This window comes from Solea senegalensis, linkage group LG9 (assembly GCF_019176455.1).
Source record: "Solea senegalensis isolate Sse05_10M linkage group LG9, IFAPA_SoseM_1, whole genome shotgun sequence".
NCBI lineage: Eukaryota > Metazoa > Chordata > Actinopteri > Pleuronectiformes > Soleidae > Solea > Solea senegalensis.
The window spans coordinates 992,710-1,009,046 of record NC_058029.1 but is presented as its reverse complement, the minus strand read 5'-3'; the positions used below and the strand labels follow the sequence as shown (position 1 = coordinate 1,009,046).

The following is a 16,337-nucleotide window of genomic DNA, read 5'->3' as shown; positions in this document are numbered from 1 at the left end:
CTCGACTTTAAGAGATGTTTATGACCTTTTTTTCTATTTATTTTAGGGCTGCAATGATGATTTAAATCTGATTGTTCAGCTTTTTCAATGTGAATATGTTGTGATTTCCATAAAATGAAATTGTTAACAAGTTATCCATTAATTCATTGATTATTTGCTGTGGCACTAATTTCTTTGACTCTAACTTGACCGTGCCTTAATATAGACTGAATTAAAATGAACAGTTACGTTCTTCAAAATCACTTTCAGATGTTGTTTCCTACCCATTCTTTAAATCGTCACGTTCACGTTCAGACAAACAAAATAAGGCTTGAAGAGTTTGAGGATGGCAGAGAGGAAGAGCAGACAGCTGGGCAAATGGTGGGAGGGGAAGATGGAGAGAGAGAGGGAGAGAGAGGGAGAGAGAGGGAGAGAGAGAGGGAGGATGGTGGCTCGTCTGCAGTGTGACACAACTCCCAAAGGCTCCAGCGCAGTGTGCATGTGTGGTTGAACAAGGCAAGAAATATGTGTGTGTGTGTGTGTGTGTGTGTGTGTACATGAGTGAAGGAGGGGGAAGGGCACAACCACTATTTATAGCTGGTTTTCTCCTTTCTGCCAGAGTGCACAGAGCTTTTTGAATGAGCCAGAGGCTGAAGGGTTTGATGACAATACAGCAAAAAAGAATGTATATCTCAGCAGATGATGTAGCCACTTCATTTAGATAGTGTGCTAAAAATAGATAATTGCATGTAACATGCTGTCACATCCTGTCTGTATCATCTCAGCATCTCCCACAGGAGTCAGGTCTCCTCAGGTCTCCTGTTTCCTCCTAAGCGCCTCCTGATCAACCCTCCATCTCACCTCCACATGTCGTTGTGCAATTTCAGTTGTATAACGACAATGAAGAGGATTTCCTTTCCTTTCCTTCCCTTTCCTTCTGTCCTTCTTCCTGAGTTTTTGATGGTGTTTTCATTCAAAGGTCAAGGAGACATTATGATGAGCAAAGGTTCCTTTGAGCCTCAGGCAGACACAGTAATAACAGCTTTACAGTCATAGCAACAATGTCATGATGTCGCTAAGGTCCACGATAGTTTATGTTTCATATCTAACTGAGGCCTGGTTGAAAACACTGAATTATGAACGTGCATTTAATTATCATTAAATCAGCTGAAGTTACTGTGGATAAGTGTGTGAAGGCAGAGTGTGAACTGTGTTGAGGGTCAGGGTGAGGAAGAGGACACAAGGAATCATGGGATGGAGAGCAAACAAGGTTGTCTCGCATGAGTCAAGCGTGTTGCATAACACAGGCAGGGAACAAGCTCCTCCTCTATAGCATGACACAAACGCGATGCAGTACAGCAGAGGTGAGTCGGGTCAAAGCATGTTCAGTTTGTCTTCATGCAGATGATCCCGTCATATCATCAACGTCTGACATTTTAACTCATGAAGTTATTTCAGGCAAATGTTCTTATGTGACTCAGAAATGTCATTATCATTAAGTGATCGGTTCCTAATACAGTCCTAGTCCTTTTGTTATTATTTGTATTATTATTTGTGTTATTTATTATTTTTATTCACTAACATGGATTTGGCTCAACAGAACTTTCCATTTCAATTTGTATTTCGCTTCAATTACGTGGATTTCAGATGAGTAGAATTTAATGTGTGAACCAGATTCATTCAGTTGAGTTTAGAAATGTATAACTCTTTCATCGTATTTGTTGGTTTGATCAATGGAACCATATGTTTGAACACGTTACAGTCAGAAAGACTGCAGCTCGTGTTCACCGTGTCCTTGTGCAGGGCAGCTGATTATAGAGTGCTGCGATGTTTGGACGAGGAAAGGATCAATAGGTTTTCAGTCCAATTCACAACATGCAAAACAGACATGGTGTCAGACAGACAGATGGACGGACAGACAGACGAGACACAGACGGACGGACAGACAGACGGACGGACAGACAGACAGACAGACAGCATGACACTCACCTTTAAACCGAGGTGCCCAAAAATGTTGCTTAATTTCGTGATTTGGGAGTTTTTTATTTTATATTAAATTTCTGTGTGAATAAAGACTCATTTTAAAATCATTCATTCACACTTTCAGGCCACTAAGGTTCTTTTTTAAGGTTAAGAAAGTTCTGTTTGTTCTTGTCTACAGTTTGACGGATCAATTAGATTTTATTGTGACGGGAGGTGATCGACCAAATATGTTCCCATTAAGGTTTGATAAGATGATCAGTTATAGTTTTTTTTACTTTCAAATGTACAGTTTTTCCATTCACCCATTCACATTATGGAAATAGATTTGAGTCCATTTCCATGAAGCAAGCAACACTTTATGAATTGAGCAAACAAAAACAAATTCAAAATACACAAACTGCAAATAAAACTTTGATTTAATCTTTCAAAAAGATTTGTTTGCAATGATCAGAATGTGCTCTTTAAAAAACCACGGTGCAAAGAACAAGTGAAGGAGCACAAACAAAATTCTGATAATTACAAACAAAAAGTGTATTTTCAAACAAATGAAATACAATATTTTTGAATGATTAAATCACCATTTTATTTGCAATTTGAGTTGTTTTTGTTTGCTGAATTCTTAAAGCGTTTGTTCAGACACTCCCTCTCATCACCATCAGACATGATCTGATCCAGATGAAATGTAAAAGTCCCATTTAACAAGTTCACATGTGAATATCTCAGCCGATTGTTAGCCACCCACATGCTGTGAACTGTGGGTAATTCCCTCAGGCAAAGTCTGCAGAACTTGGCCATAAAGTGCCCAAAATGGCAACAAGCATTTTCAGCCCTAAGCCCGAGACTGTAAAGTAAACACACCTCAAACCCTGTGAGTCTGTGAGGGTGCAGATTTGTCCTGAAAGTCTAAACTATGCTATATTTGGAGGTGGTTTTGAAATGTGATTCAAATCCGATTTCTACAGAATGAATGAATGAATACTCAAACTAGACTTCAAATTGTCTTTGCAACCCATGCAGACAGGTTGGTGATAGGTGGACACACACATCCAATGTGAGCACGGCGACAATGTTTCTGAAAAGATCTGGCGAGGGAAATAAATCCAGTCTGACTGCAGTTTGAACGCAGCACGAGAGTCCCACGAGAACAGGTCTGAAGTGAAGCAGAGGACACGGTGAGAGACTTGATTCAAAAGAGACTGCATGGACAGTTGAATCTGAAATAGCTGTAGTTCTGCTGCCAGTGAGTCTGCTAGAAAAGCAATTACTGAGGGATAAGCTGCAAAGATAAATAATAATAATAATAATAATAATAATAATAAAGACGTGTCACAGGAGCAAACAAAGAAAGGAAAATAGTTGATCAGACAGTAAAACAACTTACTCAGAGGATCTCATCGTGTTTACACGTGTTTTACACAGTTTTATGCTTTGGTTTGGGAATGTTGTGTGTAAATCTTACCCAGCATGCCCTTGTTGGGCTCTGATAGACACATGTCTTTCTCAGCACTGGGCAGCACAAAGCCGACCACAAAGATTTCCACGCCGTCCGCCATCAGAGCCAGCCCCAGGACAAAGTATAGCGTCCACTGGAACCTCCCGTGACCGCACTCCTGCAGGATGGTCTCGTACTGCTGAGCCAGCTCCTCCTGGTCTTTCCTCCTCTCGCTCTCATAGGCTGACAGATCCCTGAACTGCTGCGCCTGTGCCGCTGTCCCCCCGTCCACGGTGCCAGCCTTTCCTGATTCGGCCCTCGGGATGCCCTGGTACTCGCCTTCATATATCTCATCGTCTTCATCGTGTCCTTCGGTGGAGTCGCTGTGGCCTTCGTCGTCGTTGGCCCTGCTGTCGTTGCGGTAATATCCACCGTCGTTGCTTGGCGCGGCGGCGTAGTCGTCGTCATCATCTTCCTCCTCAAAGCGCTTATACGAGCGTTTGGTGTACTCATCCGCCATTTTGTCCACGCCACGCCCCATCTTCTTCCCCACTTGCTTCTTGGCCACCTTGGCAATGTCCTTGGCGCCGCGGACGAAGTCCGAGCGGCTGTCTCTGTAGCGTCCGTCATCGTCCATCTTGGGTGTGCTGAGGTGGTGGTCAGGTGCTATTAGAAATGGGAGCTATCAGGAGTGGCCCAAGCACATGAGTGTGCAGTGGGGATGAGTGTCAGCTGATCAGTTCAGCACCAAGGACAGAGCTCAGCTCCACTGTTTTCTTATCAAACACAGGATCCTGTGGAGGAAGCAAAGCAAAGGGTCGCGTTAGCGTGATTCAACACTGTCATCGATGAAACAGCATGGTAGGATGTGACGTCACCGATTCACAGAGTAACGACTGCACAGGTGACTCCACAGGTGCTGTGTTCATGTATCGTGATGATCGTAAATGGTCTTTTCTAGTCTGGATAACCACTAAAAGCTGCTTTACACAACAGGACTATGACGACCCCGCTCACGTTGAGCAGGTACTGAACGACTGTAGAACAACATGCCTGATACCAAACCGAGTAGACTTGAGTCCGGTAGAGCCGAGTACTGTTAGAACTGTATAATAGAACTACCATGGCAAATAATCCACCCGTCTTACACTTATTTAAATGACGCTTTAAAACGCTTACCCTTTGTTAGCAACAGTGTTGCTTGTGACATACACCAACTATGATGAGGACACTCATGTTCTGTCACACCTTATAACGATGTTTATTTACATTTTGAGCCACTGGATCCAGAAGACCGTCTGGATATGGTTTTAGGATTAGGGTTAGAATTAGGTTTAGTGTTAGACATTTAGTTGTGATGGTTAAGGTAAGGGTAAGGGTAAGGGGCTATAGGGAATACATGATGTCCATGTCTATATGTCTCAAAGAATGCTGTACAAGTGTGTGTGTGTGTGTGCAATGATGAGCCCCTCTAAATGACCCTGGGGGGAAATCTCTTCCCCACATTGAGCTGTATGAAGCTGTATGAGCTTGAATGAATACAGAACCACAGAGTAGCATTGACATTTATCTGTCTCAGTGCTAATGGCTGGAGAATAAACAGCACGACAGCTTTAAGGAGCCGAGCAGCGCTGTGGTCAAATTGATTGAGCAGCACTTATGTGGTAGCACAGCAACAGACACAGTGCAGCACAGACGCGACAGACACTGGACCGTGACCATGTGTAATGAAGTGTGGCATGTGCTGCACAACAAAATGGTCCTGGAGTGAAACAGAGACCAATTACTCATCAACACGTAAATCTAACGATTTAGTGCAGTGGTCAACAATTAGTGGCCTGTGGGCCAAAACTGGCCCGTCAGCATCAATATTTGGGCCAACAAATCATTTCAAAAATCTGTTCTGTATGCTGATGTATGATGGTCTGATTTTTCCACCCGCTAATCCAAACACTGGCATATTTCATTATTCCCATCAAATCTCTAAACCTGGTTATTGTCTTCAATCCCAGAATTTATATGTGAAACCGTGAAGCAACAAAATTGTCTGAAATGGAAGGATTTGGTCGGAGACTTTAAAGTATTTTTAAATGACACCTGGCTGTAGATGTTTTGCCTAAATGAGCTTTCATTGATGTTATTGATGTTATTGATGTTATTGATGTTATTGATGTTATTGATGTTATTGAGGTCGAGTTTATTATTTGAAGTTGAGACAGAGTGTAAAAGTCTCCTTGGTGCTTAATGATCAAAGTTTGTCTCTTTAAGAAGTGGACGTGTGAGGATTGTGTTTTCATACATACTTATTACATATTTATTTAATTGAATTATCTTTACATTGTAATGAGTGTGCTTGAATAGTCATATGTGTACCCTAACGTATATATACTGGTGTATATCTTGGACAGAACAGCCTGCAAAAGAGATTTTAATCCCGATGAGTTTTATTTCTGGTTAAATAAAAACACCTGGCATTAACATACTGTGACCACTAATCCCCAATAGTCATTATATACATTGGGGTCCAAACACTTGAAGATGAACCACAGCAACCAGCAGCAAACATGAGCTAAGATAAGACTCCAATTATTCAGGGGAGAATAAAGGACAGTGGTGCATTGTATTTATCCATTAAACGCTCATTTGTGGATTCCTCCCTTTCGCGCTGTAATTCTGCTGAGACTCTGCAGCTCTTTTGTTTCCACAGCTTCACACTCTGACAGGCGCAGTCATCACAGTCCAAACAAATGTTGTGACGGGCGTTTGGCGCTTCGTCGTTGGCCTGGATCTCGTCCTGCTCGTTGCTCAGTTTTGTTTTTTGCTGTTGTTCACTCAGCGATCACTTCACGGAGCCTGAGGGTGAGAACCTGCACCGTTTGATAGCCGCGCTGTTTTATTTTAGAATTAGAATAATGACACGTTTTGATTTGCAGGCACATTTAAACCTTACACTACAGCAGCAAACTAAACAAAAGCAGACAATGAAAGACCAACAGGGGCCAGTGGTGGCAACACTGTTGCCTCAACAACAACGTGTCCATTACTTGATTATACATCAATGACTAAATTATTATTATCTGAATATATAGATAAACAAATGGTAAATGTTGACCCTCGTATGGAGGATAGAACATGCACGGATGTCCGTTGATCGTCCTTTGTCGCCATGGTCACGACATTCATAGCACCAGACTCCTGAAGCTCATGTGAGAGCGATGAAGCAGCCCATCACCGTCTGATTAGCCTTTCACAAGCTGGAGATACTGAACACTGAGTCTCTGCCTATGAATAACAAGTGACTTTCCTGGTGTTCATATGCAGCAGCTGCTCTCTCACTGCAGAGAGGGAAATACTGAACATATCAACAGCATTCATGTGATATGATGAAGGCAATGGCATATGTAATGAAGAGTCAATTAACAATAATAATAATAATAATAATAATAAGACTGGTTTTGTTCTTGTGAGCAGTGACGACGTCAGAGGAGCGGGAAATACACACACACACACACACACCAGTGGCGATTGCTCTAAACTGTGTTCTGTGCTGTATCTACACTTCAATACTGAAAGTGCACTAGAACACAATGAATCAGCTGTTGATCACGGACGACGGATCATCTTACGTGACATCTTGCCACTTGAAGCTCAGCTTCAACTGCTCTCTGTGGGACAGTGATTGGACAAATGCAGCAAATAGAAGCAGAAGAAGAAGAAGTAGAAGAAGAAGCAGAAGAAGAAGAAGAAGAAGAAGAAGAAGAAGCTTCATTTCTGCGCCAGCTTCCGCAGCAGTGTAAAAAATGGCGATACATCACGTTGACGTGGATCAGACAGGAAGTCGTCGACTGTATATTTGAACAGTTCCACAGCGTGTGTTCGCCAGCGAGGGAGGTGGGAACGTCAGCTGTAGACGATGGATGGATGTTTACCGTGTCGTCAAAATATGTCCTCTGAAAACTCCGGAGAGAAAAAGGCAAAAACGCAACAAGACCTGCAAAGTTTTCTTTCAAAATAAGACTTTGGAGGTGTGTGTGTGTGTGTGTGTGGACCACTTGATGACATGTTGACTGCAGGGTTCAGTATATCTGTAATTAAACAGGGTTTCAAAGATGAACCAGTGGTAATCAGTTGGAAAGGCAGATCCGTGGCCCACCGTGCACCATGACAAGGCTGACGGCCCATTGTTTAAAGATTTTGAGAATTGGTTTAATTGCTGTTACTCTGTTACTTCCATATCTGCTTGGACACGATCTCGTCAACGGCTGAATGGTGTGTCAGCATCTCAACGACCTCGTCACACGAGCAAAGAGAGTCCCAGCTGCTGCTGAGTGACTTCTAACCACGTTAGAACTGTCAACACCAGCCGCACAGCAGCAATTCATGACTCATTTAACATTTACTCTTTGCCAAACTCATTGTGAACGTGAAGAGCTGAGCTGAATTGATTCAGTGATAGCAGCATGGCATTTTACTTTGTCGAAATCCAAGAATCATTTAGCAGTGGACAGTTTTTTGGCAGGGAAAGAGATTAGAGGATACTGGTACAGAGAAGATGGATGAGGAGCAAGAAACCAATGAACGCTTCATATACTCAACAACACTGTGACTGTCACACAAAACCTTGATATCTTCCTCCTGTTCTCACCCTCTCACCCTCTCTCTCTCTCTCTGTCTCTCCATATATATATACATAGCTGTCTCTTTTTTTTGAGCCAAAATAAGAGTAGTAGAAAACACTGCAGGATTTCACTAACATGAGATTATCGTATTATTGAAAGTGGCAAACACATGAAAACATCACGTCCACATTTGTGATCTGACTCATGTCACTCTGCTTCTTTAATTCTCACTCACACATTTATTATACGATCATATAAATGACATGTAATGAAGTTTTCCTATCTCACCAGATTTCAGTCATTTAAATATTACACCGTATGGTCATAGTTTAATGATTTTTGCAGCATGTATTTCATTATTAATATTATTATTATTGATAATAATAACAATAATAATAATAATAATCTAAGCTCTGCTCTGCTCTGTGTGTGAGTGATAGCTGCATTAACACACCCACACTGTTTAAAGACTCAGTCAACAAACACCTACACTCTGTCATAAAACACGCTGTTTGCTGCCACGATGACCTCTGACCTCTGGAGGAGCGAACATTCAGCTGTATGCTCCTGTATGACTGCAACTGTCTTCTCACTTTCACTGAATCAAATCTCGACACACAGACGCCGCGAGGTGAGATGAGCGGTGCCAGTATCACTATGAGTGTGTATGTGAATGCAGAAAGAGTGATAGTTTGTGTCACATGAGGCTGCGAGAGAGTGAGTGAGTGAGTGAGTGAGTGAGAGTGAGGTGAGAATGATGATATCAGCGTTGGATCCGCTGAGCTGCAGATGGCTGCTAATGTCATGCAGAGCGACGTTCACTGCACATGTTTGATTCCCTCACTGTGATGCACAGAATGAATACGTTCTGACAGCTCATCCCTGATCCTGAGCTAAATGACCAGCTGATGACAGTTTTTCACCATGTCATGCTGCCTGAAATCCTGCTTGAATCTTCAGAGGAAAACACCATTGATTTCATTGTCTGGTACAGTGACAATCACATGTTTGTTACACCACCTGTCCTCGTGTCCTCCTTCACTACATCCATGAACCTTTTCTGTGGTCTTCTTCTTTTCCTCCTGCCCGGCAGCTCCATCTTCAACATCCTTTGTCACGTGACCTGAGCTGTCCCTCAAATATGTTTTTTTTTTAATCATCAACTTTTTTTGCTCGTGAAAAGAAGCTCTCTGAGTTCTCAAATTCAAAAATGTGCATATTTTCATTAAACCTGAATAATTTTGGTTTGTGGACAAAACATCAACAACAACAACAACCTTTAAAGATTTGTCAAACAGTAATAAACATTCCTCAACATTTGTACCAACTAATCGACGACAGGATTCTTTTGTGGATTATACGTTCTAGTATGAGATATTCTAGTAGATATATCCTTCATTTTTACATCTTTTTTTTTTTTTTTACAGTGAACCAAATGAAACCCAGCTGATGCATAAAGAAGTGAATGAGATCTGTCTCTGTCTGTACCCTGATGTCTGCTCTGGACTGTAACTACAGCATTGCATCCTGTGTCTGGTCAGCACGGCCCACGCGTCCGCTCTGTTTGAACACTCAAGTAAACAAACACCTACACGGATCATAAAGCAGCCTGTTGGCTGCCAGAATTATATTCAGCCGTATGTTCATTTAAGATCAGTGCGCCAAAGCCAAAGTGTTTGTCTTCAAATAAATCAGAAGAAACAACTGCTGATACTGTGATTTAACAAATATATGGGATATACTACCATCAACATGATACGTGCTCTATAAGGAAAAGCTCATTGAGCTGTGTGAGAGAGAATATAGAATTGTTTTTTTAGTACAGACACACTCGAGGAAGGCTACACTGATGCTTCAGCCAATGCCAGCAATTTTCCCTCTGTCGTCATCCATCATTTTCCCATCAGCTACTCGGGTCTGAGCTTCAAGGGGAGTCCTGCTGAGACAGAGCCATCAATTATTCATGTCTTGTTTTGGCCACAAGGACAGAAGTGGCAGATGGAGCCATGATGTATTGATGTGATAAAGAAAATAAAAGAAAAAGAAAACCTCCCACACAGAGTCAGGGTTCAGTTCCTCTGAACCAACCACTGTCAGACATCTGCACACGTTGATGCAGCTGCAGCATGTTCCGTCACTGCTTCAGGCTCATCCAGGCTAAATACTGTGCATGACAGGAGGCTGATGATTGGTTGTTAGACTCACTGGGTCATAGCTTCATGTTTAGCACTGGGCTGTACATGCATACATGTGTCCCCTGTGGGAGAATCTGCAGCCTAACACGAGTCACGTCATTGCTCCCCCTGCTCAGGCTCTCAGTGAGCACCATCACCCTGGTGGCACCACAGCGGCTAGCAACACCATGTCAAACACACTGACGTCAGCTCTCTGCATCCATTTTGGCTTTGCTCCCTGCAAAATGGACTGAAGAGGAGTCGGACTGAGGCAGCTGAGAGGTGCTGTTCAAAACCTGCAGCACGGTGGACACACAGAGGCTGCATCAGAGCTGACTGTGCACTGCACCTACTCATATTTAGCTCATTAGCATTCACTACATGTTGCACTGTATGTGACGAGCCGCCATCGCTGCAAAATGCTTCTCTAACAGGGAGTAAAATAAAATACCATAAATATGACTCAACAGTGAGAAGCTGCAGTGTGGTGTCTTACAGACTTAATGGTCTGTATTTATAGCACATTTCTCGTCTTGATGACCCATTCACACCCTTCAACGAGAGCTTGTCCTTCTCTGAGGGTCACATGATGAGCTTCAAATCCACAACCTTCCAGTTAAACGACAACATGTTATCTGATACTGCCACAGAAAGTACACCTTACGCATTAAAATAATACTAAGTAAAAATGTCATGTTGTTGTCTTACATTACTATCATGTATGACAGCGTTTCCCAGACTTCTCACTTCTTAAAGCCAACACATTATCTGAGCTACTTAGAAAAATAGAACTTGCGACAAGTGTAAATGTCGCAAGTTCCTTTAATAGACTTAATTAGACTTCTGCAAAATCTGACCAACACATCTAGAAACTATAGGAATGCATGATGTTATCGACACAATATCGGTACTGGACAATATAGGCTTTGTATGATGGTTAATTAATATATACATTTATACAGTATATATATATATATGTGTATATATATATACATATATATATATATGTATATATATATATACAGTACATATATATATATATATAGACCCAACAAGGCCTCTGCAGTGTGGTGCAGGGAAGAACATACAGTATATCAATAATGACATATGAATGTACTGAATATACAACATACGCAGCATACAGTATGTGTTACCAGTATGTATATTGGTGTCGTTATCGACACAAGCACTCCCGATATATCACCAAAAACCTTGCATCACAATCCTTCCAGTAGATGATTAAGGAACCTTAAGTGGTGGAATAACTGCCTTAATCATAAACATGTACTGCAGAGCACCAGCACAACCAAGAATATACTGCAGGGATTAAAGAGAAGGATTATACTGTAACATTTAAGGAAAACCACACAATGCAGATATAGTCACCATCGCACTCTGCAGATGCTCTGTCTGTGTGTGTGTGTGTGTGTGTGTGTGTGTGTGTCTGAAAAGATGCTTTACTTTACAGGTCCCAGAATGATCTACCAAGTGTCTAATTACTGTATCTCTGTAATTAGATGCTAATTGCAGGGAAGACGTTGTTTGAGTCTGTAAATTCATTAAAGTCACACTTTGGTATTTTAAAGAATACACTTATTTCATTTTGTCTTTGGCTACAAGTTAGGTGAGAAATTCAAGCCCACTCAGATTTCTGTGTGAAGCTGCAGGCGATAGCCGGTTAGCTAAGCCTAGCATAGAAACTGACTTACAAAAATCCTGTCTAGCTCAGCAGAACTCAGTTGACAGAGGGCGGTAGGCGTGGTTCACCCTGGACAGTTCGCCGGTCCATCACACGGCCAATCGTCAATTTAGAGTGACCAATTTACCTAATCCCCATATTGCATGTTTTTGGACTGCATAATATGACAACTCACCATATCTGTAACACCTGATATCATTTTGAATTGCTAAATGAATCATTTCCAAGAGCTGTTTGATAAATGTGTTTAAAAACTGTCTCAAGACAAATCAGTCAAACTCTATATGACAACTCCACCCAATATATTTATATAAAGAAAAAAAATAAATAATTGTTTGAATAAAACCTGACAGAGAAGAGTCCAATTCATTGAAAATGTAGGCCATTTGTACTATAATGGGTTGAGATAAATCAGGGTAATTAAGATGACGTGGTGTCTCCTGCAGGTTCAATGGTTCAATCCCTGAAGAATGTACAGTTTATCATTACTGACTCGAGGAAGTCAGGACGAACACGCGTCACCCGACAGTGGTGATTACTTCCTGTCTCTGTTTAAGAGCACACACTTTATGTACCCAGGTTCCTGGACGTGCACAGAAACAACACCTTTTTTAATGCATGTATATGCTCTGTATTATCAATGTACTCTCTTGATAGGTTGAAAACTTTATGATGGATATTAACAATGTACCTGGAACTGTGTGAGTCTGTGCTGCTGTCGCTGTCATTGCCTTCTGTCACTGCAGTATAAAGCTCTGCTGCATGGTGAAACACATCATTTTAGCATTTTAGCTTAGCTGCACTGACAAAGGTATGATCTGCTCAGTAGCATCAAAGTATAAATGTTCCTTTTCCAAAACCTTTGTCAAAAATGGTACCAATGATCATTAATAGGAATAGATTCATGTGAAAGTCACAATTCTTACCTCAAAGATTCTTAATCGATTCAAAACTTCCAAAAATCTAAATCTATGATTCAGTTTGCCCTCACATGGTAAACAAGGACACTCTGTCACACAACATTACCAAAGTGAACAATACACTAGCAAACTAGCTCAGCTGGGAGTTTTTTAGTTTTTAGTTTTTTAGATTTGACGGTGCTTTGTTTTATTTTATCGTTTTCCTCAAAAATTTGAAACAATAAAAGATGAGAGTCTGCATTGTCATTCAGCTTGACTGCAACAGAGGCTGCTGTCTACACACAGGCCTCACTCAAGTTGCCTATTGCACCCTCACCCCTGGTCGTGTGTGGCTGTGAAGACGCTAATCTGTTCCATTAAACATGAGTGCTTTTTATGGGCAGGCCATGGCCAAGAGCATGGAAGGTAAGGACTCAATGACAGGTTCAAAATAATAGAGGAATTTCTTGCCATGAAGTCAATGAGGGGAACCACCCGGGGCCCGGACCTGCACGACAAAGTGTCAGGATGTTTGAAGAGACTGAAACTGCCATGGACTAAATTACTGAACGTGACAACAACTGATGCAGAGGATCCAGGACCAGGTATTAGATCAGATTTAATCTTCCTTCACTGAATCATTCACCACAAAGTCAAACACTAAAACGTGATCATGTCAGTAGAGCGGCATTTCTTCTGACTGTTGGAAAAGCTGATCCCAGCTCACCCAGACTGGGGATAGAGGGACATCTGAATGGACACGAGCTGCTCTCACACGAGCTGCACTCACACGAGCTGCTCTCACACGAGCGGCTGCTCGCGGCTCCACTCACCTGAGCTGCTCTCTGACTCACTCACCGCGCTGCTCACCGCTGACTGCACTCACTGCTCTGCAGGCTGCTCCCTGCAGGCTGCACTCACCCAGGCTGCTGCTCTCCTGCAGGCTCAGAGCCTGCTCTCCTGCGAGCTGCTCTCACCACGAGAGCTGCACCACTGCTCTCACGAGCTGCACTCTCCGAGCTGCTCTCACAGCGAGGCTGCACTCACCCGCGACTGCACTCACAGGCTGCACTCACCACTGCCCTGCAGGCTGCTCTCCTGCAGGACTCTGCTCTCACAGGCTGCTGCTCTCTGCGGGCTGCTCTCTCACCCGGGCTCACACGAGCTGCTCTCACACGAGCTGCTCTCACACGAGCTGCACTCACACGAGCTGCACTCACACGAGCTGCTCTCACACGAGCTGCACTCACACGAGCTGCTCTCACACGAGCTGCTCTCACACGAGCTGCTCTCACACAAGCTCCACGACCAGTTCAGTCAGTGATTCTCCAAGTTTGCAGTCGGGTGCATCACTAAAGATGATCTCAAACGCTTGGACAAGAAATAGCAGAACAGAAACTATTTTGAGTACACTGAATACTTTGTGAATATGGCCATGTATTTGTTCATTCTTGAAAGTGAAAGTTTATCTTCAATAAAAGTAAAAAGATAAATTCTCCCTATCATGCAAACTGTGATTTCATGACGACAGAAGCTTTTCTTAGCTCACAGCAGCAGAGCAGACTCTCAGATTAGCAGCTCTACATTTGTTTTGAATCAATTCTCACTGGAGAAAAATGTATTTTGAATCAGAATTCTATTTTGAATCAAATGGTGACACGAGGAATTGGAATTGAAATGAGACATTGGGAAGTATTCTCACACATCGATAGAGATCGTTCCACGCGCCACTTAATGAGAGTGACGTGGTTGACACTGATTGCTACCACCACCGTCACCTCACCGTGTGGCGACGAGGAGAAACTCAGACCATCAACTTTCTTTAACCATGCTGAGATGCTGTATCTCAGCAGCAGCTTCCAGGACAAAGAACATCTTTGTGGAAACACACAGCAGCATAATGTCTCCAGTCACACACACACTGTACCTGTAATAGGTGGTTGAAACAGCTGTTTAATTGCTGATCTTGGATGTGCTGTGTGTTACAAGCTGCTGCCTTTATTTTCTTAACTGTTCTATGTGGGCAGCACTGCTGCTGGCTGCAGGGAGGGAGCGAGGCGAGTTGTGACTTGTGACAGGGTGAATCTCTGCGGACAGAGCGTCGCACAGTCCAATCAGCGGGAGTAAGAGGCAGAAAATGAGAACGCCAAACAGAGCAGCTCCCTGAGCTCCTCCTGCTTTACTGTGTGTCAGACTCAGCTGCTACAAAGGCGTTAAATCGTACTGCTTATGTTGTACTGTCTGATGTTAAGGGATGTTTTTCTTATTGATAACATTCTGCCTCTTTTGATGCTTGTGAACAGACATGACATCAGACTGTTTGTATTCTGCACTCTTCATCTGTCAGTCAATAGCTGTGGGAGCGTTTGTGTGTATACAGCAGCAGAGCAGGGGCGGGAGGGGACATTTATCTTGTCAAACTACAGAATGACAATGTTTTCCTCTTTCAGTTCAACTCCAATCTTTTTGCAGAGGGTCACTTCCTGTGTGCAGCACACACAGGAAGTGAAAACTCATAACACATTTGTTTTATTTTTATCTTTAGGCGACAGCTTTAAAGGTTTTTTTTCTATTAATAATTGCATAATAATCATTCATCATCATGTAAATCATGTGACATGGCATTGGGGCAAGAGGCCTGTCACCCCCTGGACCAGATGATGAAAAAGATAGTGATGATGATGATGATTGTTATTAATTCTTAGTTCTTCTCTCCACTGTGTTCCTGTGCGGTTTCTCTCTAATGATTGTTTGTTAAAGGTTTGTTAAGATAATGTAAGTTATGAATCCTATACAAATAAAATGTAGCTGAATTGACCTGAGAGACACTGACACCTGGAGCTGGTTCCAGCCAAGATCTAACCAATCACAGAGCAGTTCAGGGAGAGAGCGATTGGAAAGAATCTAAAGTCAGATTTGATTCTTTATTTAATTTCGAGTGCCTCGTTTGTCACATACAATCCTGTCTGTTTAATAATATAATATTTTATTACTGAATCTCTTCTGAATAATTTCCTCCCCTGTCGTGATAAATGATGTGTATTTTCTGGTCTTGATGACCACTCATCCCAATGCCATTCACACATTCACTCACACTTTCATTTACTTCTATCACTCGTCTTTCATACCCACTCACATGCTACTGACACAGCCATCAGCCAAGCAGATTAGTTGAGCCAGGAATCAAACCCACGACCCTTCAATTGAAAAACAACTCATTCAACCGACCACTGACCCACCGTCACACCCACAATCACATGTTGTGATTTATTATTAATATTATTATTATTATTTGTTTTATAGACCCCTAAAGCGCTGGTTTGTGGACCTCCAGTGGTCCCCACACCCCACACATGCACAGTTTCCTGCATGTTACTGATCTCCTCACTGCTCACACAGCTCAGAAACAGGAAAGTCTTATTGCTGCAGCAATGGCCGCCACAGTATGAAGACATCAGACATTCATGCTGCAAAACCTCTGAGCGTCAGTCAATTTGTGTCATTGCACATGATGTTGCACATGACATGCACCCTGACCCAGACTAAGAATGG

The 16,337-nt window shown here is 42.4% G+C and overlaps 1 protein-coding gene across 1 annotated transcript in view; it reads right to left on the bottom strand.

The window, feature by feature from the left end:
* Positions 1 to 16,337, bottom strand: part of sv2a (synaptic vesicle glycoprotein 2A) — a 32,897-nt gene that overhangs the window by 14,268 nt on the left and 2,292 nt on the right. Inside the window, exon 2 of the mRNA XM_044033891.1 lies at positions 3,422 to 4,188. Within this exon, the coding sequence (XP_043889826.1) occupies positions 3,422 to 4,031 (610 nt within the window). The 5' untranslated portion in view covers positions 4,032 to 4,188. The remainder of the gene's footprint in view (positions 1 to 3,421; positions 4,189 to 16,337) is intronic.